The sequence below is a fragment of the Marmota flaviventris genome, chromosome 2 (assembly GCF_047511675.1).
Source record: "Marmota flaviventris isolate mMarFla1 chromosome 2, mMarFla1.hap1, whole genome shotgun sequence".
Classification (NCBI taxonomy): domain Eukaryota; kingdom Metazoa; phylum Chordata; class Mammalia; order Rodentia; family Sciuridae; genus Marmota; species Marmota flaviventris.
In genome coordinates, this window is record NC_092499.1 from 83,951,944 (window position 1) to 83,975,397 (window position 23,454).

General features: G+C 42.9%; 1 protein-coding gene across 1 annotated transcript in view; it reads right to left on the reverse strand.

The window, feature by feature from the left end:
- Positions 1-23,173, reverse strand: part of Scg5 (secretogranin V) — a 54,640-nt gene extending 31,467 nt beyond the window's left edge. The window contains exons 1-2 of the mRNA XM_027926094.2: positions 23,100-23,173; positions 21,438-21,670 (exon numbers count right to left, since the gene is read on the reverse strand). Of these exons, the coding sequence (XP_027781895.1) occupies positions 21,438-21,663 (226 nt within the window). The 5' untranslated portion in view covers positions 21,664-21,670; positions 23,100-23,173. The remainder of the gene's footprint in view (positions 1-21,437; positions 21,671-23,099) is intronic.
- Between the last annotated feature and the right edge of the window lie 281 nt (positions 23,174-23,454).

Genomic DNA, 23,454 nt, shown 5'->3' on the forward strand with positions numbered 1-23,454 from the left:
GCCTCTACTATTTTCTCTACTATGAAATGAGGCAGGCAAACAAGGCACCTCTCTAAACCCTCATCTTGTCCCTTGATAATTTGTGCAGCACGTCACATCTCACATCCACTCTCTCTGGATGCTCACAGTATCTCAGGAACTCGGCAGTGGAATAACCTGGCAAGCTTCAAACAAATTAAGTATTCTTTCTACTATACTGCATTGAGATATTTGCCAGCTGAATGGCAAATAAGGCTGATGTCATTGGTTTTGATGGCCTTCAAATATGTACCGTTGTCATGCTCAGTCAAAGATGTTGATCTGACATGAACCAGCATTGCAGCCTGCACAAGAGGCGCTGTATTTGAAGCTGCTGCAGATACAACCAGTAGACAGAGAAAGGCCACTTTCTTCTTCTCATGCCTCCATTCAAAACCAGGTTTCCTTTTCTTCACCATTTGATTCCTACTGCTGACAGCCAAGCAATCTCAAAATCATCAGAGGAGCGTGCGCACACGCACAGTCCTAAGCAAACCTCACTGCCCAGAATTACCAAATTTGAATTCTTGGAGAGATTTGGGCAAGGAAACTTTCATTTTAAAAGTTTCCCAGCTGATTCTGATGACCTGTTAGGTGGGAAAAATCATTATTGTAGGTAGATTTTTTTCTGTCCTAATGTCTGGAAATGCCTATCATTTGAAATAACCTGCTTAGCTACCCTCATGCCTCCTGCCACAAAATCAGGCTGGGGTAGTATGGGCTAAGGCAAGTAGTAACAGTCAGGCAACAGCCCTGTCACAAAAGACTACCTATTATATGATTCATTTATATGAAATATTAAAAATAAATTCACAGACACAGAAAGATTCGAGATTGAGGGGAAGAGAAAAGGGGGCATAGAAGGGGGGATGGCTAAGGGGATGTAGTTTCTTTTTGAGGTGATAAAAATGTTCTAAAATTGATTGTTGTTATGTGAATATACTAAAATCCAGGAGATTGTATACTTAAGATGGGTGAATTGTATAATATGTAAATTATACCCATAAAGCTATCATTATAATTTCTTGAAAAAAAAAAAAAAGCCCATAGGGCTGGAGTTGTGGCTCAGAGGTAGAGCGCTTGCCTAGCATGCCTGAGGCACTGGGTTCGATCCTCAGCACTATGTAAAAATAAAATAAAGGTATTGTGTCCATCCACAACTAAAACATAAATGTTAAAAAAAAGCCTTAATCTTCCTTTCCCTCTCCACACATACCCACAGGTGAACCATGTCAACTCACGATCATTGCCAGGTTAATTACAAATGCCCAACCAGTGAATGTCCTAGGTGTGTGAATGGCACTCACTCACCACCTCTCTCATGACCACTCTCCAGTAACCTCTTCTGGTCCTCCTGTGCTAGAAATCAAACCATCCCGGGTCGATGGTGCCACCTGGTGGCTACCACAGGAAATTCCAGGCAGATCCCCCTGCACTTCCCGCTCTGGGACCATCTGTGGACCTCACACACAAGCCATTTCGATTTCAGTCAGGTTATCTCTAGTTAGGTAGTCTCCAACTTATACAGAATTTCCTTGCATCTCGTCTGCTGTGTCTTGCCCCAGGTCATCTACTGCTGCTAAAACACTTAAATAACTTCAGTTATAATTCTGCATGTGAAAATGCAAAAGTAGAAAGTCTTAAATGGGTTAGGTACAATCAAACCTAATAAAGAATTGTGCATCTTGTTCACAGTGGAATGTGATGGACATCATTACCCAAAGTACATGTGTGAAGACTCGAATTGGGTGTCAACATACTTTATATATAAACAGAGATATGGAAAAATTGTGGTATATATAAACAGAGATATGAAAATTTGTGTAGTAAGAATTATAATGCAAAAAAACCCACAAAGTACATGTATAAAGGCATGAATTGGCGTGAACATACTCTATATACAAAGATATAAAAAACTGTACTCTATATGTGTAATAAGAGTTGTAAGGCAATCCGCTGTTGTGTATTTAAAAAAATAAAATAAAATCCCATTTTTACCCCATATACAGATTGCAGAATCACATCAGTTACACATCCATTGATTTACATATTGCCATACTAGTGTCTGTTGTGTGAAATATGATATATCAAGAAATTTGTAATGTTTTGAACAACCAACAATAAAAAATTAAAAAAATAAAATAAAATCAATAAAACTAAAAAAAACCACCAAATACTTGAGAATAAGTAAAGCAAATATCTATGTAATAGAAGGAAAAAATGTTCTGTTTTGTTGGTAATCAAATAAAAACAAATTTAAACAATTTGCCTGTCGAACTAAATTTTTTTTTAACCATTCATATATAACAAATTATACAAGCTGCCCATGAACAGAGAGAGCAGCTATACTGGTTCAACATTTACAGAGTGCAGTCTGATGGTAGGTAGGAAACGGAGGCTTTTCATGGAAATATATATCTTAGAGGATTTAGCAAGAGTCTACATAAAGGTTTATGTGCAGATATGGTCACTGAAGCAATGTTTATGATGGAGGTAAATTGGAAAATATCTAAATATCCAAATATTTGGGGAATACTGAAGTAAACCATGGTACACACTTGTAATAGGATATAATGCAGTTGATAAAAATAATGACATTGATTTGTTATGATACATGAAAGGGTCTTGCTATAATATTAAGTATTAAAATGCATAGAAAAGTATTTACAGAATAAATTTTAAAAGTTACATATATACAAAGAGGAAAAAAAGAAAAACTGAACGCATGCATAGAAAAAGAGACTAGATGTTGGCGAGGATGTGGGAAAAAAGACACACTCATACCCTGCTGATGAGACTGCAAATTGCTACAACCAATATGAAAAGAAGTATGGAGATTCCTTGGAAATGGAACTTGGAATGGAACCACCATTTGACCCAGCTATCCCATTCCTCAGTCTATACCCAAAGGACTTTAAAAAAGCATACTACAGTGATGCAGCCACATCAATGTTTATAGCAGCACAATTCACAATAACTAAACTGTGGAACCAACCTAGATGCCCTTCAGTAGATAAATGGATAAAGAAACTATGGTATACATACACAATGGAATATTACTCAGCATTAAAAGAAAATAAAATCATGGTATTTGCAGGAAAATGGATGGAGTTGGAGAACCTCATGCTAAGTGAAGTTAGCCAATCCCAAAAAACAAAATGTTGAATGTTTCTCTGAAATGTGGATGCTGATCCATAATGGGGATGGGGGCTGGGGAGCATGGGAGGAATGGAGGAATTTTAGATAGGGCAAAGGGAAGGGAGGGGAAGGGCATGGGAGTAGGAAAGATTGTGGAATGAGAAGGACATCATTACCCTAAGTACATGTACGAAGACAGGAATGGTGTGACTCAGTGTACAAACAGAGACATGAAAAAATGTGCTCTATATATGTACTATGAATTGAAATACATTATACTGTCATGTATAACAAATAAATAAATTTTAAAAAAATAAAAAGAGATTAGAAGAAAACAAAACCAAATGTTGAAAGAAGGTAGGTAGTAAGATTATAAATGCTCTTTATTTTTTTCCCTAAATGGTTCACAATGGCTTTTATTACTTTCATAATTGAAAAAAAAATTAATTAAACCATAGTGTCCTTAAAGTTACCCAAAATGTCCTTAGAAAGTGCAATGGAAAGAAAGAAAGAAAGAAAGAAAGAAAGAAAGAAAGAAAGAAAGAAAGAAAGAAAGAAAGAAAGAAAGAAAGACTTTAGATCCATGGTTTTTAACAGAAAGTGATTTGACCCACAGAGGATATTAGACAATATCTGGAGACATTTTTGGTTGTCCAAATTTGTAGGGAGGGTAGAGGCCAGGAATGCAGCCCCATTCAGCAGAGAAGTTTCCAGCCCAAATATCAAAAGTGCTGAGAGTTTAAACCTTACATGATTGGAATCCAGATTCCAAGTCTGTTAGGTCTCCAATCTGGGCATGTTGCTCACCTACTCTAAACTTCACATTTCCCTTGTAAAACAGAATCATCCACATAGAATTTCTGAAGATGAAATAATAACCTATTAGGTGTCTGGCATATCAGTTCCCTTCTCTTAGAACACCAATACTCAACTTTGTGTGCCCTTTTCTAGGTAATATAATGTCTATCCTTTTCACTATATCTCAATTATCCATTTCAAACATAATGTTGAACACTGGTGAGCTTTGAGGTGCTTCCCCCAGATTCTATAGCTTCCATAGCAGATTAATAGAAAAAGGAAAGAAACTCTTGGTCCTACAATATGAATTACTAAAATGTCATAGAGGCATATTCTAAGTACTAGTGTGATATAAGTGAAAAGCTGATCTGCTTAACGAGGTCTGCCCTGTGGGGACAGGCTGCGTGGAAAGCTTCTGAGAGAGGTGCAAAGTACCAGGGTAGGTGTCACATGTACCTCTCTCATCATCCACCAAAGCTCCACACCAATGATCTGGGCCTATCCATGCATTCGGATTACTAGCATTTTCCCTCCCCTGAATGAGCTCTATTTATAGATCTGCTCCTAGACATAACAAATGGCCCAGAAAGAGCAGAACCTGAAACCCAAGAGACCCTCATTCTTACTGCTGCTTCTCCATCAGAGTGGGCGCTTCCTGAAAGAGCAGCAGGACTTCCTGTCATTTGCCTCTCAGCCCCTGAGGCTGCACAGGAGAGAGGCTATGGGTCATTCATACATGCCCCTGAGCCCTCACAGAGGGCCAGGGAGGTGATCTGCCCCTACCTGGAGCATGAACACACTGAGGCAGAGTCAGGAGAAGGCCTGGCTGGGAAGGCAGGCTGCAGGAAGGGGCTGCACAGGCATTGAGAACTCACTCTTCTGAGCTGGTGTGCTAGGAGTGAGCTGACCACTCCCTGCCTGCAGGCACGTCTTGCCTGTCTGAGGTCCAGACCCCCAGGCACCAAAACTCTGCCTGTAAAAAAGGCCAGAGGCACTTAACAGACTCCAGTGTGCTGTATACAGACCTAGTTAAATGAGAGCCGGCTGCCAAAAAAACGATTGACTGACCACGTATGAAAAAAAAATCCTTCCAAATTAGTATGATGGATCCTATACTGTCAGAATGACCTCCCCTTTCCCCTTCCTTTGGAAGCATTTCCAGACAATAGCACCTGCATTGTTGCCATGTTTTTATACGCTTCGGTGACCAAGGACTATTCAGAGTCTGGACAAACTCAGAAAATGGTCCCTCCCATCATCTGTTGAAGGATAAAGAAAGTCAAGAAAGCTGCAGAGGGAGAAGAGAACCTCTGGTTCCATTCAGGAGATGACAGGCGAGGGTGCTTGGAAGCTAATAGCAAAGGAGTCCCTCCCTGCAGGCCCACCCGTCCCCACTGTGTGGGTGGAAGGCGTTAGTCACTCACATTTTATCCAAACCATGCGGGGCTTGTGACATAGGCCTGCTGTGCTGTGTACAGAAAAATGGCATCAGGAAGGTCCCCTGGGCCTGGGCCTCTCTTTAGGCCAGCAGCCTAGACTGGCTGTTCCTGCAGCCACAATCTCTGCATCATGCAAAGAAAACTTGGAGAGGCTAAAGGGCAAAATGACAGGCAGTGCCACAAGCTCCCTATTGGAAGTGCCATTGCAACAGTCATTTCAGCCACTGGTATCACTCTGTCATGGCCAAGTCAAGGCCAGTGGGAAAATTCTCTTCCCTCTGCAAGACAAACCACCCAATTCTGGGAACTGAAGATACTCCAAAGTGCAGTGAGAGGTCTGTATCTGACCCTCTAGGAGCTTATGATCCAATGGGTCCAGGTGAAGCCATCTGGAAAAGGTGCAGCCCCTGGAGGAAAGATCCATCTTACAGATTATTTGGCATGTACTGAGGAAGAGACAGAAATGCTGAGTGGTTGAGGAAATACCCACATTCTCCATCCCCTGAAATCCCAGTGGTGTTGATGCTGCCCATGCATATACTCAACCAACCCCAAAAGAGCGAGCCAACCTCCCTCCTACCCAATGCCATTACCACACCATTGACAATGTGCCCAGAATTGGGGCAGACCTCTTATCTTTAAGGAAAAGTGCTAAGGAGCAGATAATAGACTACAGGAGGCAGGAGCTTCCCTGGGTGGGCTTGAGCCCTGCATGATACCAAACATGTGACCCTGTCCCCACAGGTGCTTACATAGAGCAACTTGGTGACAGCCTGGTATGTGTCCAGCCTTCCCAACTACCCCCAACCCAAATCACTCTGTATGCAACACATACTAATTTAAAAGTATGTTTCTTTTCACTTCTTCCTGCCTAAACCCATGACCCAGTGCCCATGACCTGCATCCTACCTGCCCCTCAAAGGAAGGCCAGCTCAAGTATGGCTGACAGGTGACATCTTCTCTGGGACAATGCCCTGTTCCCCATAACTCTTTCAGTGGTGATTGTGTGATCCACACAGCAGGCTCCCAGCTTTCATCCTAATATGTTGCAGATAAACATTCTAACTTTTGTGTCCCTTTTCCCTACTTAGTGTTCAAGTTCCTTAACCCAGGGCTGCAAGTCACAATAAGAGATGATGGTTGGCAATCTGGAAAACAGTATGGAGATTCCTTAGAGAACTTGGAATGGAGCCACCATTTGACCCAGCTATCCCACTCCTCGGTATATATCTAAAGAACTTAAAAACAGCATACTACAGGGACACAGCCACATCAATGTTTATAGCAGCTCAATTCACAAAAGCTGAACTGTGGAACCAACCTAGATGCCCTTCAACAGATGAAGGGATAAAGAAACTGTGGTGTACATATACAATGGAATATTACTCAGCATTAAAAGAGAATAAAGTCATGGCATTTGCAAGTAAATGGATGGAGTTGGAGAATATCATGATAAGTGAAGTAAGCCAATCCCAAAAAACCAAATGCCGAATGTTCTCTGTGGTTAGTGGATGCTGATCCATAATGGAGGAGTGGGCTTCATGGAAGAAATAGAGAAACTTTGGATAGCGTAAAGGGGAGGGAGGGGAAGGAAGGGGGCATGGGGGTAAGAAGGATGATGGAATGAGATGGACATCATTACCCTAAGTACATGTATGAAGACACCAATGGTGTGACTACTTTGTGTACAACCAGAGAAATGAAAAATTGTGCTCTATATGTGTACTATGAATCAAAATGCATTGTGCTGTTATATATAACTAATTAGAACAAATTAATTAATTAATTTAAAAAAAAGAGAGAGAGATGATGGTTGGGTCCACTACTCCCCTTTGCTGTCCACTGGATACCAGTTTGTGTCACACCCGCTCAGCCCCGGGGGGGCCCACTAGAGCGAGGTGCATGTGAGAATGTATTTCATTATTCCTGACTATTCTTGTGTTTCATCATTCTTCTACTTCTGGCTGCCTCTAAACAGTACCACAGAAAACGTGGCCAGGGAATGGAAAGTAAAGAGAAAAACACTTTAATTCTGCTCCAGTCCTGATTTTCTATAAAACAGCTTGATTCCTCTGGTCAGAGTAAAACCTTCACTAAAAGGTTAAAAGAAGTCTGTTTCAGTCAACAACTAGAGGAATAAAAGTTTATTTCTCTGAGGGTTTCAGCGTCTCAGTCCATGGTCAGCCAACTCCAGAGCTTGGGCTTGAGTTGAGGCAGAAGGTTGCGTGGTGAAGGAAAGCAGCTCAGGACAGGCAACAGGAAGCAGAAAAAGGCTCACTATATACCCCAAAGGCACAGCCCAAGTGACCCACCTCTTCCAGCCACACTCTCCTGCCTACAGTTACCACATAGTTAATCCTTATCAGTCGATTAAAACAAGGATGAGTTTACACCTCTCATAATCTAATCATTTCACCTCTGAACCTTCTAGCATTGTGTCACACATGAGCTTTTGGGGGACACTTTGTATCTAAACCTTAACAAAGACAATGCCTGATTCTTACTTACTTTACAAAAGTCCTATGTAACTAAATCGGATCTGTGTTTATTGGTTTTGAACCACACGAAGGAGACAGTTTCTGGCACATAATAGGCACTGGATAATTACTTGCCAAGTGGATAAAAGAGGAAATGTATTAGACTATATTTTGATAAGATGTTTGGTTAAGGGAAGTTTAAGCTGCCAGAGATGCCCACACGTGGACGATCTGCTCTCACACCCAGGAGCAAGCGTGTAACACATCTGCACACCTTCCTTAACTGGCACTCTTATGTCCACAAGAATATGCTTCATTATTGGCTTGGTGTCTGATTAAACTGTCTTCTTGACATTAAAGCAAGAAATGGAAGAGAGCAAGTGTAAGTAAGGAAAGGTTGCTGTTTCCACGAGTCCTGGGGAAGCTCCCACTTTCTCTCCAGTCCCACACCCCTAACTCCTAGGGTTAACCCCAAGAGGGAGCAAAGTGCTTCATAAGGCCAAGGGGATGCTGATTCCTCCAAAGTTTACTGTGCAGCTATTGGGAATGGTTTTCCCAGCCATGCTTAGAAGGACACAGAGAGCAGAAAACCTAAGATGGAAAAGCATGACTATCTTTCAACCCTGAAGCATTTACAACTGGAAATAAACATGGTGGATGAGGGTGATGCTTTGTGTGTTTAACAGTTAATGTTTTCCAAAATGCCTTCATAATGTATGTTATTTAATTTGGCTGCTCCATCATCCCTGTGCAACAACCTGAACAACTTGTCTCCATTATTGGATTGGGAAACTGAACGTCATAGGAGGGGAGGCTCTGGGCTGTACAGCTGGTCTGAGCCAGGACTAGAAGCCCTGTGCCTCCTGTTTCCGGGCTTCTCCTGCTGGCTCTGTGAAACAGCCTCCCCTCCTCTCCCACCCCCTGCCATATGCCCCTTCCTCTATGAAAATCACATGTCACACCATGGCCAAAAGTGCACACTCAGTTTTAACTGCTATGCCAAGCTGTGGTCTGCTAAACCCTTCCAGACTGCTTCAATAAGGTTCTTTATGAACTGCGGTGCCCAAGGTATTTGCGCCAATTTGTTCCAAGAGGGTAGTTTGTCAGAACATTCGCTTCCTGAAGCTTCGTGTCCCTGAAATACCATCCACCCAAATTCACATGTGGTTTACCACGACTCCCAGCATCATTACAGCTTCTCAGCTAAATATCGAGGGTTACACAAGTCTGGGGGAATACAAGACAGCTGGTTGGAGAGGTGCATTCCAACCTAACACGGCTGGCTTACCAACTAACTCGTAAAGCTCAAGCCATTGTGGGCAACTTTAAATCTTTATAAGGGTTATATCCAATAAGGCTAAACACAGGAAAGTCTTTTTGCAAACCATAGAATATTATGTAAAATTGAGTTACCACTATCCCATTTCCTCCATGCGCATGATCTACTTTTCAATTACCTGTGGAAAATCGTTCCCTGCCGCTTCCCTGGTGACTCAGCATGCTTCTTGTTGGCTCACTCTTTTTAGAGATGCCATGTCTCAGGTGACGTGATACAGGGTCTGAGGTTCTGGGTTTTGGACAGATATGCCTGGGAGGACAAGTGCCAGAAGCTAATTTGCCATGAGGAACTGAGAAACCTCCTGGGGATGGCTCATACTAAAGGGAAGAGGAGCTCAGGCCGCCAACCCTGAAGGCATGGATACGCAATGCCTTAGCAGTCAACGGGAAGGAAGGGACTTTTAGTCCTAGGATGCCCAATGCTTAGATGTATCTCCATGTCCAACCTCCCAGGTGAACCCTATGGAAAGTGGCAAGGGAAAGAGGGGTTAGGAAAAACTAAAACCGTGTTTCTCCAAAACCTAACTAGGATTTAGGAACATGAGGTACACTGCCTTGGTTTATGTGACTACAACAAAATGCCCTAAACTGGGCGATAAGTTTTGGATGTTGTTTGTGCTCTAAAGATTGGTATATTGGGAGCTTGGTCCTCAGAGTGACAGTGTGGGAAGGTGGGACCTTCAAGAGGTAGGGCCTAGTGGGAAGTCCCTAGGTCAACTGAAGTTGTATTCCTGGAAGGGGGATCCCAGTCTCTGATTTCCTGTCTGGTGATGTGATCTCCTCTTCAAACATGTGCTGCCCACACAAAGCTAAAAAGGTCTTTACCAGAGCAGAGCCAACACCAGCATAAATCACCAAAACTGTGAGCTAACTAAACCTCTTTTCCTTATAAAGTTATCCTGCCTCAGATATTCTGTTATAGTAATACAGAATGGACTAATACACCCAGTGATTTATAAACAACAGAAAATTATCACTCATAATTCTAGAGGATCTGGGAAGTCCAAGATCAAGTGCCAGCAGATTGTATGGAGAGGGCTTATTCCTCATAGATAATACTTTCTATGTGTTTTCACATGATGGAAAGGGGTAAACAAGTCCCCTTGGACATCTTTAATAAGAGTTCTAATCCACTCATGAGGGTGGAGCCCTCATGACTTAATCATGTCCCAAAGTCCCCACCCCTTAATATTACTGTATTGGGGAGTGGTATCAACATATGGATTTAAGGAAACACAAGCATTTAGACCACAGGACACACAGAAGAAATCTCCTTCTGTTCTCCCAATGCCACCACACTAAAGACCCTGAGGCTACAACAGCTCAGTGGCATCCACCCGCTGTCCTGGGAGACGGTGACAGCTAGAGAACATGGTGGTAGCCAAGATGAAGGGGAAAGGGGGAAGAAATGGGGAAATGGATTGGTCCCTTTCTAATCCATTTCATTATACTTGAATTGGTGGCAATGAAGCACGACCAATCCACTACCCCCAGGATCCAGCATGAGGGATCTTCTACACTCACCAGATACTTACGGTACTTTGCAAGGATCGAGGTACTAAGTGAATGAGTGTGAGAAAAGCCATTGAATGTGGGTTTACTGCTGTTAAAATGTCCCACATGTACTTACAGCTTGTAAGGACTGGATCATCTTGACTGGAAGAGTACTCGTCTTATTTGCTGACATCTCAGAGGTCAACATTGTTTCAAAGGAGCAGACATAACAAGGTTATTTCAAAATATACTCAGTGAGCATCTATTTTCTGCCTGGCCCTGTTGTAGGCCCTGCAGATACAAGCAGGTGTGTCTCCATGGTGTCTGTTCTTACAGGTCTTACCATCTAGGGAGGAAGGCAAGCAATTCTTCATAGACGCTGATTCACAGTCTCAAATCAACAAACTCAAAGAACTGTGCATAATGAGCTCAGGAGTGAAGAACATCCTTAAAAATAAACCCACTTCACAGTTTGGTCTAAATTCAGCCCTGTCTGCCTCTGTATCTATGCTCTAGTAGGCGATGAAGCAGCATGGCCTTCTGGACAGAGGACAAGAATGCCCGGGTGTGGCTAAGGCTCTGGACCCAAAGACAAATAGGAGCTGTGCTCTGCACTGAATGCTCATGTCTTCTCCAAAATTTATATGTCAAAGCCTAATTCCCAATGTGATGGTAATGACAGAGGTCCACAGAGCTCTCCGCCACGTTTGCCATGGAGGACATTGCGAGAAGACTGCCATCTACAAACCAGGAAGCAGACCTTGCCAGACACCAAATCTACCAGCACCTTGATCTTGGACTCTCCAGCCTCCAGCAATAAATCTTTGCTGTTTAAGCCACCCAGGCTATGGCATTTTTGTTATGACACTCCAACAGACCAAGACAAGCAGTGTCCAAGGTAAGTCATTTCTCTGAGCATCTTTGTCCACATTGGTTACCTAGGGCTAGAAATATTTACTTGCCTTTCTTGCATGTCTCAAGGAAGTGACCAGGGAAGTGAAGGGCAAGTATGACACTATGCACAAAGACAACTGGAGATCCAAAATCTCTGAGGGGTCACCAAAAGGACAGCTCTGTCTCCAGGTGGATTATAATAATTTTTTCTTCAAAAATAGCAGCTTGATGGCAACTGCATTATTTGATTTTATGTCTTCCTGTCCAAGTTCTAGTGCCCAGTTCTCAACGAAGCTGAGATGTTTGGGGTTGTGCTCCTGGAAGGGATTGTGGGATCCCAGTCCCTGAGATGTTTCAGTGAATCTATTTTCATAGATGATTAATATTTACATCAAGATTTTGAGAAAAGCATATTATCCACAATCATGCCAGTGACCTCAACCAATCAGTTAGAGGTCTTAAGAGAAGACTGAGGTTTACTGAAGAGCAAGGAATTCTACTTCCAGACTCTTTGGACTCAAGATGATCAGCTCTTCCCAGGGTCTTCAGCCAGCCTACCCTGCAAATGTTCAGCTTGCAAGAAAATGAGATTTAGGAGACTTATCACACTTCATTTTTGTACTCTTATTTTAACTGAGAAGGTAGCTGGAGATAGTATGGAGTATCTGCAAACTCCTGAGGCCAGTAAGTACAAATTCCTCTAGGTCCCACCATACCTTTGCCTCTTCCCCTTTTTCCCCAATGGATGAAAGACCAGAGATCCAGGACGCCACTTTGCTCCAGTCTCATCCCCTCCCACCTCCTCAGAGGCCTGCTCTTCATTCCACATCTTCAACTCTGCCTGTCCGATGGGTCTTGGCAATTAGCACTCAAATAAGTTCGAATCTCTTAGAATCTCAAACAATGACCTTAATAAAGACCTTCCTCAGCTCTAAACCACCTGTCCCCCAATCCTTCCACCATGACCTGACATTCTAGAAACACATCTTTACATTGTATCACCTTCCGTTTTTCCCATCATCGCTTCAACCCACTGCACTGTGATTTCGGCCCATGATTCCACAGAACTGGTTCTGTACAAAGCCCCCAGCAGCTTCTGTGTTGCCACACGTAAAGAATACTTCACACCCAGTGGTCTTGTTGCACATGACCTTGCTGCTGATTTTGACAACGGTGACTACTGCCCCTTCTTGGGACACTCTTTCCTGGTCTTCTGTAAACTTCATCTTTCTAGTTGTTTTTCTTCTTGGCCCATCTCCTTCAGCTTCCTTTGTTGATTCCTCTTTACCTACTTGGCTATTAGGTTTTGAGTTCTCTGGGCCTTCTTTTTAAGTTCTCTGTTCTTCTTGACACTCACCTAGGACAACCTACAGCATCAGCCACCAACATGGGATGATTCTAAACATCTCTCCCTTCACTCCTGTGATATACACATCTAAGTACCTGGATACCTTGAAGCACTTTAAACACACATAAAAATAACTCATCATTTTCATCTCCCCTATTTTGCTCCCACCATTTAACAAACAACTTTGGAATTTCTTATTTTTAGCCATGTAATTGCTCAACACGAAAAATGAAAATCACCTAGGATTTAAGTTCAGCATGGGTTCCAGGTAACCCCAAAGGACATGGGTCAAACTGGAGGTCCCTGACTACCCAAAGACATCCTGCAAACCTGATGTTCTCATTGGTTCCCCAGGATGGGGATAACCTAGGAACAGATTTTAGTCAAGATATCTGGGTCTAGAGTCAGCCCCAGTCCTTCCTCCAACTGCAGAGACAGACAGACACTCTAGGCAGAGAGGAAGTGAGGCTCCTGTGCATTTTTAAAAATTTTCATATATAATACATATAATATTTTATATATACATTTAGTTGTACATGGACACAATACCTTTTTTGGTTTACTTATTTTTATATAGTGCTGAGGCTCAAACTCAGTGCCTCACACGTTCAAGGCAAGCGCTCTGCCACTGAGCCACAACCCCAGCCCTCTGCAGTTTTGTTCACTTCTCCCTGCCCACCAACCTTTGAATAGGAAGCAACTGTTGCCACCCTGTGACAGAGTATAGGTACTGCAGCTCCTTTACCAAGGACAAAGCATGGTGGAGTGAAGGATCCTCAGTACTTACCACCTCTTCAAGTTGGCTATGTTATCAAAGACTCTCTCCACTTGATACTTATTAAGAAAATAATCTTGGTTCTTCTTATTTAGAAATATTAAAAAATTAAGGGTCCCCAAGTTAGTGTTATAAAAAAGAATTTGGGTATCTTTATATTTGGTAATAGAGGTTTGACATTATTTGGAACCATCAGATGCTAATATTCATGAATTTGTATTTTAGTGGTTCGATATCTGGTGTTATCAAAATGCTAGTTATCTGCTGAGCACAATGGCACACACCTGTAATTCTAGCTGCTTAGGAGGCTGAGGCAAGTTTAAAGTGGGCTTCAACAAGTTAGTGAGGCACTAAGCAAATCAGTGAGATCTTGTCTTTAAATAAAATACTTAAAAAGGGCTGGGGATGTGGCTCACTGGATAAGCAGCCCTGGGTTCAATCCCCAGTACTAAAACAAACAAACAAAAAACTAGGTATCTGGTATCCTAGAATATAGAGAAAATGAAGGTCAATTTTCTTTTAATCTGAGGCTGTTAATATTTTGAAACCTAAAGCACCTTTTTCTGGTTTGATTCATCCAAGTCCAATATCAGTGTCAGCTGTCAAAGTCAGTTTGGACTCCCAAGAACCCCTACCTCTAGAAAACAACTCTCTGAATCAGTTGCTTGGACAGTTGATAGCTTTAGCTGCTTCTTGGGATAGAATAACAACAGTAGCTATTTACTGTGTCATGGGGACCATGGAACAACCTTGAGCTTTGGGAAGATGGGCACTGCCAGGTGCACTGGAGCAGGTGCACTGGAGCACATCTAAACTGTACTGCTAAAGGATGAGCCATCAAAAATAAGATTGGGGGGGTGGGTGCTGGGGATGTGGTTCAAGCGGTAGCGCTCGCCTGGCACGCGCGGGGCTCTGGGTTTGATCCTCGGCACCACATAAAAATAAAATAATAATGTTGTGTCCATCGAAAACTAAAAAATTAAAATTAAAAAACTCTCTCTCTCACTCTCTCTCTCTTAAAAAAAAATAAGATTGGGGGACTGGGGTTGTGGCTCAGTGGTGGAGTGCTTGCCTCACACGTGTGAGGCCCTGGGTTCAATCCTCAGCACCACATATAAATAAACGAATGGAGTAGAGGTATTGTGTCCATCTACAACTAAAAATATTTTGAGAAAAAAAATAAGATTTGGGCAGGCCATTAAAGATTTAAAACATGCTGTTGCTAATCCACAGAGAGGAGGCAAGCCTGTAATCAGTTACTAGCAGCTCCCACTGCCTACATGCGAAAGAGAGGTCTGGAAGCCTCATTTTATACATGGGAAAACATAACTCAGAGAAGCCACAAGACCACACTCAGTTAGTAAACAGTAGGGCCACAACTCAAAGTAACTTGTCGTTGCTAACAGAGAGCATGCTCTTTTCTTTATATAACATCAAGTGGGTCATTGTTCAATAGTCTTAGCTTTGTGCTTTTGTTTTGGGACAAGAATTTATACATTTGAACGATGCTCCTTACCCAGCTGTTGCTAAGGGTCCATGAAGAAATAATAATTTAAAAAAATAGCCCCCAATCCTCTCTGGGTACTTTTGGCTGATGTTCTGCCCCACTGATCACTGAGCCCCATTAACTATCTGCAGGCTAACAACCAGGTTTCAGGAGTCCCTGAGAATATACTTCTGGCCTAGTAGGCCCTCTGCTGGTTTAGTTCTAGAACTGCAAAACTCCTGTTTCTCCACAGGTGCTTGTACAAAGGGTACTGTGGAGGCCACAGTCCACAGTCACAGTCAATTCCAGGCAGACACACACTGTTGCTAAGCTCCTGACAAGAACTTCTATGTAGATTTTTAAAAACCAGAATAGAAATGGAAAATGTCTTGACAGACCTAGATGTCAAATAGAATTTACATATGTGCTAAGGCCAGATCAACTTCTTTTTCTTTACTATCATCTACTCATTCCTCCATAGTTACAAAGTGCCTAATCTGTGCCTGAGCATAAAGCAGTGAATAAAAGAGTCACAGCCTGGTGGAGCTTACAAATTCAGCGGGGAGAGAGACAATAAGCAAGAAAACAAACATTAATTATAAATAATTTTTTTTCAAAAGGCTATAGAGCTTTAAAAAACAAAAGGCCACCGTGGTAGAGTGGAGGCCTATGCAGATAGAGCAGTCAGGCAGGCCTCTCTTAGGAGGTGACATAGAGATGTGCACAGGAGGACACAACATACAGAGTGGGAGGAACAACTTGTGCCGTGGGCAGACTGACCCAGGCCAGGGTGAGAGGAGCAGAGTACGGGTAAGGGTGTGCGGGAGATGCAGACACTTGCAATTCATGGCATGAAGGGTTATTGGGGCACAATGGGAATCCACTGACAGAACTGTAATCATGGGGATGACATGGATCTCATTTAAACTCTTCATTTCCTTGGAGAACCAGAGGTGAGAAATCAAGAGTAGAAGGGGGAAGACCAGTTAGAAGGCAGTTTCTGAAATCCATGCCAGACATAATGGTATCTTGGGACAAGGTGTCCAGAGTAGAGCTAGAGAGAAGAGCGTAGGCATATTACAGATATATCTTATAAGCAAAATGAAGTAAATTACATATAATTTGGGTGTGACATGTGAAGGAGAACATCAAGGATTACTCTAGGTTTTTACTTACATATATGGCTATATAGTGGCACCATTTGTTAAAAAAATATTGATATAAACAAATTGGGGAAGGTGGTGGATAGAGAAATAAAGATCAAGACACAGTAATTTAGCATTTCATCTAATCCTGTAAGAAAGAAGCTTGGGCTAAAAATACAAAGGTTGGCTCATCAGAAAAGAAACAGATTTATAGTCAAGAGAATGAATGAGATCTAGAGAACTGAGAGTAAGCCAGTGGGCCCAGCCCTGAGCCCTGGAGGACTGAACATTTAAAGACTGAATTAGAAAAGTGGGAGAAACCTGCAAATGAAATAGACATGACTACTGTGGTCCCCTGGTATGAGTGGAGGATTGGTTTTAGGACCACCCCCTCAACATGATAATAAAATCTGCAGATGTCAAGTGCCTTATATACAATGGCATATGACCTACACACATCCTCTTGCAGACTTCAAATCACCTCTTGATTACTTACAAAATCTAACACATTGTAAATTACACATAAATAGTTGTTTTATTACACTGTTTATGGAATAATGACAAGGAAAAGGTCTATATATATTTAGTACAGGCACAATTTCTTTTCTGAATACTTCCAATCTGTTTTAATCCACAGATGCAGAACCCATGGGTAAAGAGGACTGACTGTAAGGGGAAAGGGGAAAGCTCAAAGCCAAAGTGTGCCATCTGGGCATATGTTGACATCTTGGCACCAAAACTAAGAAGGAAAATTTTAATAAGATTTTAAGAAGGTGTGATAAATACTTCTAGGAGATTGAGGAGGATAGAGACAGAGTGTAGGTGAATTTAGGATGGAGGTTTCTGACCTTGACATAAATAGTCTAAAGTCATCTCAAAATTAATATGGGCAAAAATGATCTTCCCTTGAAAACTTGTTCCTCTTCTAGATCCTCAGGTCCTCAGGTGGTGTCATCCTTGACTCTTCTTTTTCTTTCAGCCTCTACCTCCAACTCACCAGCAAATCCTCTTGGCACTAACTTCAAAATACATCCATAACCTGACCACATCTCTTCACGTCTATAGCTATTATATTAGTCAGCTTTCAGCTGCTGTAACAAAATACCTGAGAAAAAGGTACTCCTTTAAAGAAGTAAAAAATTTATTTTGGCTCATGATTTCAGAGGTCTTAGTCCATGGGCAGCTGGCTCCATGGTTTCTGGACCTGTGGTGAAGCAAAACTTTATGGCAGAAAGATATGACAGAGCAAAGCTGCTTACCTCATGACAGCCAGAAACAGAGAGAGCACACACCTGAGGCTGGGAACAAAATATCACCTTCAGAGACATCCCCCCATTGACCTACTTCCTGTAACTAGTCCCCATGTCCTAAAATGGGGCTGCAGATATGACTCAGTGGTTAAGGGCACCTGGTTCCACCACCTCCCAATAGCACCACCAGCCAGGGACCAAGTCTTCAACACAGAATCCTTTGGGGGACAATCCAGATGCAAACTATCACAGCTATCATGCTAGTGTCTCTCCCCCACATCACTACAATAGCCTCTTAACTAATCTCCCCAATTCTATTCATCACTCCTTACCAGCATATCTTCAACCGGGTGATCCTTTTAAAAGATAGGCAGACCACAGCGCTCTGGCCAAAGCCGGCAATGGCTTCTGATATATACTCAAAGGAAAAGCCAAAGTCTTCACAGGACTATAAGGCCTATGCACTCTGTCTCCACACTTCCAGCCTCCCCGCTCCCCTTCCTGCCATCACCCCAATATCCTCTCTTTCTCCTCTCCTTGAGTCTTTGGGGTTTTGCTACATCAGCCTCCTTGTTCCCAACTTGGGGCTTCTGCTCTGGCTGTTCTCTGTACCTGAGATGCCATCCTCAGGTAGCATCACAACCTACTCACAACTCTGTCAGGTTTCTGCTAACTTTCTCAGCAAGGAGTCCCCAACCCCTGTGCTGTTCCCACCATCTCCTTCCTCTGCCTTATATTTTACAATACTTAAAGCCACTTCCCATATTCTACACCTTATTTGGATATTTAAAGACCAAGGTTATTTCCCCGTCCTGCTGCTTTGAGATTCATGTTTACTTCCTTAGTAACTCAAATAGTGCCTGGCACTCAATTATTTGTCAATTGGGTGAATGAGTGGTGAACTACAATGGACCAGGAGAGACAGAGGAAAGGGTATGGAAGACAGTCCACATCGCTATTAGAAGGAATTAGCATAAGTGAGTCTCTGGGCAGAGGCAGTGCACATCAACAGATGAGTGGAAGCACAGCACGGCTACACTTGCATGGATTAGACAATCAAACCAACAGATTAAACCACCCAACAAATGAAATGCCATGGTCCAGGACTGGGAAAAACTCAGGCTTCCTATTTTATTTCTTTTCTCCTTATTGTCTCTGGACTATTTTCTTTCTGCTACTTTTCATCCAAGATGTAATGGACAGAATTCTAAGATGATCCTCAAGATTCCTACCCACTGATTCCTGCATAATTCTCTGCCTTTGAGTATGGAGGAAACTCTAGATATAATAGGACAGCACTCCCTTGTCTTATGTCCAAAATGATAAGCCAGAGGCTATGGCACATGCCTGTAATCCTAGTGACTCAGGTGGCTGAGGCAGGAAGATCACAAGTTCAAGGCCAGCTTCAACAACTTAATGAGACTCTGTCCCAAAATTAAAAATAAAATGGGGCTGCAGATGTGACTCAGTGGTTAAGGGCACCTGGTTCAATCCCCAGTACAAAAAAAAAGATAGGATAGACACCCCCATGATTATATAACATTGCCATTATCAGATTGGAAGGATGTGCTGGCTTTGAAGAGGTAGCCACCATATTGTGAGAGGGAGTGTAGCTTATGGCCTGAGAGGGACTTCTAAGATCTGGAAGGGGTCATCACCCAGAGCTGGCAAGGAAAAGGGAACCTCAGTCCTACAATGAAAGGAAGTGAATTCTGCCAATACCTTAATGAGCTTAGAGAAGAAGATCAGCTCCAGCTGAGATTGTGTCTCTGGTCAACACCTAATTTAAACCTAGTGAGAGTCTGAGCAGAGGATGACACTAACCTATGCTGACTCCTGACCAGTGGGAACAGTGAGATAACAAGGGTATAGTGTTAAGCTGCCAACCTTGTGGGAACGTGTTACACAGCAATAGAGAACTGAAACGCAAGTCTCTGTTCACCCCTTAGACAGGCACCAGTCGGGAGACCTGAGATTGCTGTGACAGCACATTACCCCAAGGGAATAAGAGTGATAATGGAAACAGTCTTAATTCTGAATTGTCCCAATCACATGTTTATATCTCAATGCCCTCTCGATTCAGTTTCCTAAGAAGTTCAAATCCCAGGACAAATGTTACTTCTTCAAAGAAACGTCCCCTTGTGACTACCTCCACCTTCCCCTGAGCAGCACTCCTACCCCTGAGCAGTACTCCTACTCTTTGCTTGCACAGCAGTGGGTTTGTACATATGCTAAAACTTTTTGCGAAGATATATCATAGTAACATTTTCTATGTCCTCCCTCTGCTCACCCAAACTCTTCTCTGGGCAGAGCTGCTCCAGGCTCCCACATAGTGCCTGGCAGAGAGCGGGTGCTAAACAAGTGGATAAAATGAGGCTCTGGGCCCAGGAGGGAGGGTGGGGTGTTGTGGGGGTGGCTATTTCTTCTCCAGCACAGCTGATCAGGCCTCAGGTGTTAATGGAAACTTGGAGGGCCTTCTCCATGACAACAGCTGGGTGACTAACCAGGTGCTTCCTGTGCTAGAGGGGCAGATATTTACTCTCAGAGGGCTGGTCTGAAATGAAAGGTGTGTTGATAGCAACAGGTGACTGGTGCTGACAAAGATTTAGATTTTCCCCAAAGGGGTGGGCCGGCAGCCCTGTCCTGATTCAAGACCCATGCTAGGTTTGCGAGCATACGGTTTCAAATTATTTGTGTTAATGCACTTCTGAAACCAAATGTCAATCTAAATGCACAACAATCTCACAGAGTTCTTTTTACTCGGTGGCTTAAAATCAGGGGCATTCACAGTATTGACAGAACCCTGCGGCAGACTGCATTGTTTGGACATCACAGACTCAGGAAAGATTAAGTATATTCAATTCATTGGGTATAATGTTTGCTGGGTGTGTGTTTTAAGAAAACTCAAAGAGACTTTTTCTTTAGGATCCACTCCTATGGGTAAGAATCTTTTTATAAATAAATCATTAAATCACACACAAATGAAACAAAAACCTTTCTAGTAAGTTTTACAACCACATTGCCAGAAATTTACAAATATTTAGGAGGGAAATGGTCTTGCTACTCTGAGACAATTTAATTATTCTTAATTTATTATTCAATAAAATTGTTATATTTTTAATTTTTGTTTTGTTTTGGTAGCAGGGATTGAACCCAAGGGCACTGAGCTACACCCCCCAGCCCTTTTTTATATTTTTATTTAGAGATAAGGTCTCGCTGAGTTGCTTAGGGAATCAGTAAGTTGCTGAGGCTGGCCTTGAACTCTAAATCTTCCAGCCTCAGCCTCCGGAGCTGCTGGGATTACTGGCAATGTGCCACTGTGCCCAGCTAAAAAACTTTTGACATAGTTAAATTCTTAATGTGAGTACTTCTTGGCTCCTCTTGTGTATACTGGAGTCATCTTAAGAACCAAATCAGATCATATAGGTGCTGTTTGAGAACCTTTTACAAATACTGTCTGGCATTGACTCAAAGAGGAAGGTTTCTGGGGACACAATTTCCCTAAGTTCATCAGGAAGGTAAAACATGAAGTCTGGAACCTAAGCTTTGTTTAGGGATACCACTGAAGTGAGCCCCTTTATTCATCCATTAAATATTAACTGAACAACTACTATGTAGCAGACTTGGTGCTAGGAGTTAGGGCTACAGCTGTGAATTAGATATAAAAGGTCCCTACTGGCATAGGGTTTATATTCTCACATGGGTGTATATATATATATGCATGAATGTGTAAAATGTGCAGAATAGGAAGAAAAGGAAAACAGAAAGTAAAGTCCCAAAATGATGCTACTTATTTAAATTGCAAATAGTCATATACCATCAGAAAACAGTAAATACCTTCAATGCTCTGTGGGCCCACAAGGTTCATGGCCTGATGAGCTGGGTACTCCACCCGTGGTCGGGCAATGCCCAATTGCTCCATCACACCATGGAGCAGCCTCTGGATATCTGTTTCTGAGACCCTGTCAGGGGTCCGTGGGCTATAAGCAAATGCTGGAGTCCAATCGAACGCCAACCAAAACAGCAGGCCAGATAGAATGGTAGACACCATCCTGGAGACCATTTTTAACCTGAAGAAAGAACAAATTTACATCTGTTGCCTTGTCTGTCAATTGTTATAACACAGCTGTGGCAAGGACCACACAGAACCAGACTACAGTGAGAAATCCCCAGAGCTTTGCTTTTGTCTTAAGTGTCCATGCAAGGCAAGACATCACTATGGGGAGGAAATAAAGAAAGAAAACAGTCTAAAGTATGCAATTCCCTCTGATCTTGCATTCTTGAGAAAGCTAGGCTGGGATGACAGTCCTCACCCATATTATTTATGTTCCTTGCAACTCCTTAAAAGTCTTACTTTACCTCTAACTCCACTACTCTTTCCCTAACTTACTAAAACAAACAAAAACTTCCTTCAATTTTGAGAGAGGGTGACATCTTGAGTTTTTTCAATCTCAAGAAAGAAAAGTCTAACCAGAGGGAGTTAGGAAGATACAAACAACAAAGGAGCACAGAAAGTTTACGAGTGGTGGCAGCATATTTTAACTTTGCAAATGATCAATACATTTGAGATTGTGAGGAGAATGAAAGTACACACAGTTCAGGCCCTATCTTGCAGTTTGATGGGGAACATGAAGCATGCTTGTGTGATCACATACTATCTGGGTGACCTTGGGAAGTACCTCAGCTTTCTCTTCTGCAGAAGGGTGATAATAATGATGTTCCTTATGAGGCTGTTGTGAAGATAATCACGTAAAAACATGTCAAAGGGTTTGAAATACTGCCAGGCACAGAGTGCACCCTATTGCTATTATGATGTTGGTAACGTTGGTGTATAACTGTGCAGGTGATGACTTGGGGAGGCCGTAGTGAGGAGAAAAGACCAAGTGGAGAGTCAACCTGCCTACATGTTGGTGTCTATGGATATGCCTGCAAAACAACAGCATAATATTCATGCAGCTTCCCCTGGAGCTGCTTAACCTGGTTAGGATGCAGGCTTCAGGCAGCGGTCAAGCACACCTCCTTTTGAACATTCTACTGGGGGTCGGGGTATCAGAACCTACAAGGAGGCAAAGCCACGTATTTTCTTTCCTGAAACTGAAGCGTTCATTCCGTCCTTTTTTTTTTTTTTTTCTGTAAAGAAAAGGCTTTTTCTAGTCATGGCTAGATATGAAACCTTGCTCTTCAAAGAGCTGAGAACAGTTTTTCATTGCAACAGTATACTGTGCAATTATGATGAAAAGGCCAGAGGCCTCTCCATCTTTCCCGTATTGGCTCTGAATGCAGCATATTTGTTTCCTTCCCACCCCAACGCGGTTCTGGTTTGATGGACAATCTCCTTCCTCGGGGACCTCCTTTACCCCTTATTCATAGCCAACCCGCATCCCCACCACCACCCCGCATCCTTTGTCTGACCCCAACCCTCCCCACTCCCAGCCCCGAAGGAATTGCATATTTCAGTGGGCGTCAGGGGGACCCCCGCGGGGTCAGGGTGGAACTCACCGAGGGCAGCTGGGGAACCTAGCACGGCCTGGGCCTCGGTCCGGGTCTGGCCTGAGCAAGCGAGCTGGATAGCTCCTGCGTCACGCCCTCCGCATCTTAGCTCCGCCCCGGCCCCTCCTCTAGCAGGTGGCAGTGGCCTCCCGGTAGCTCCCGAAACGCATCCCAGGCGCTGGCGCCTCTCTGGCCTGGAGCCGCAGCAAGGCCACGGGTTCTGCCTACTCTGAAAGCGCCTGCATACCCTCTTCCTCCATCGACCCGGGCGGAGGTCTTTCACCTCCTTTCTCTTCTCAAGCAGTTATCTAAACAACGTGCCTGACGGCCACTGTTCAGCATATCTTTAATTTTGTCCCGCAAA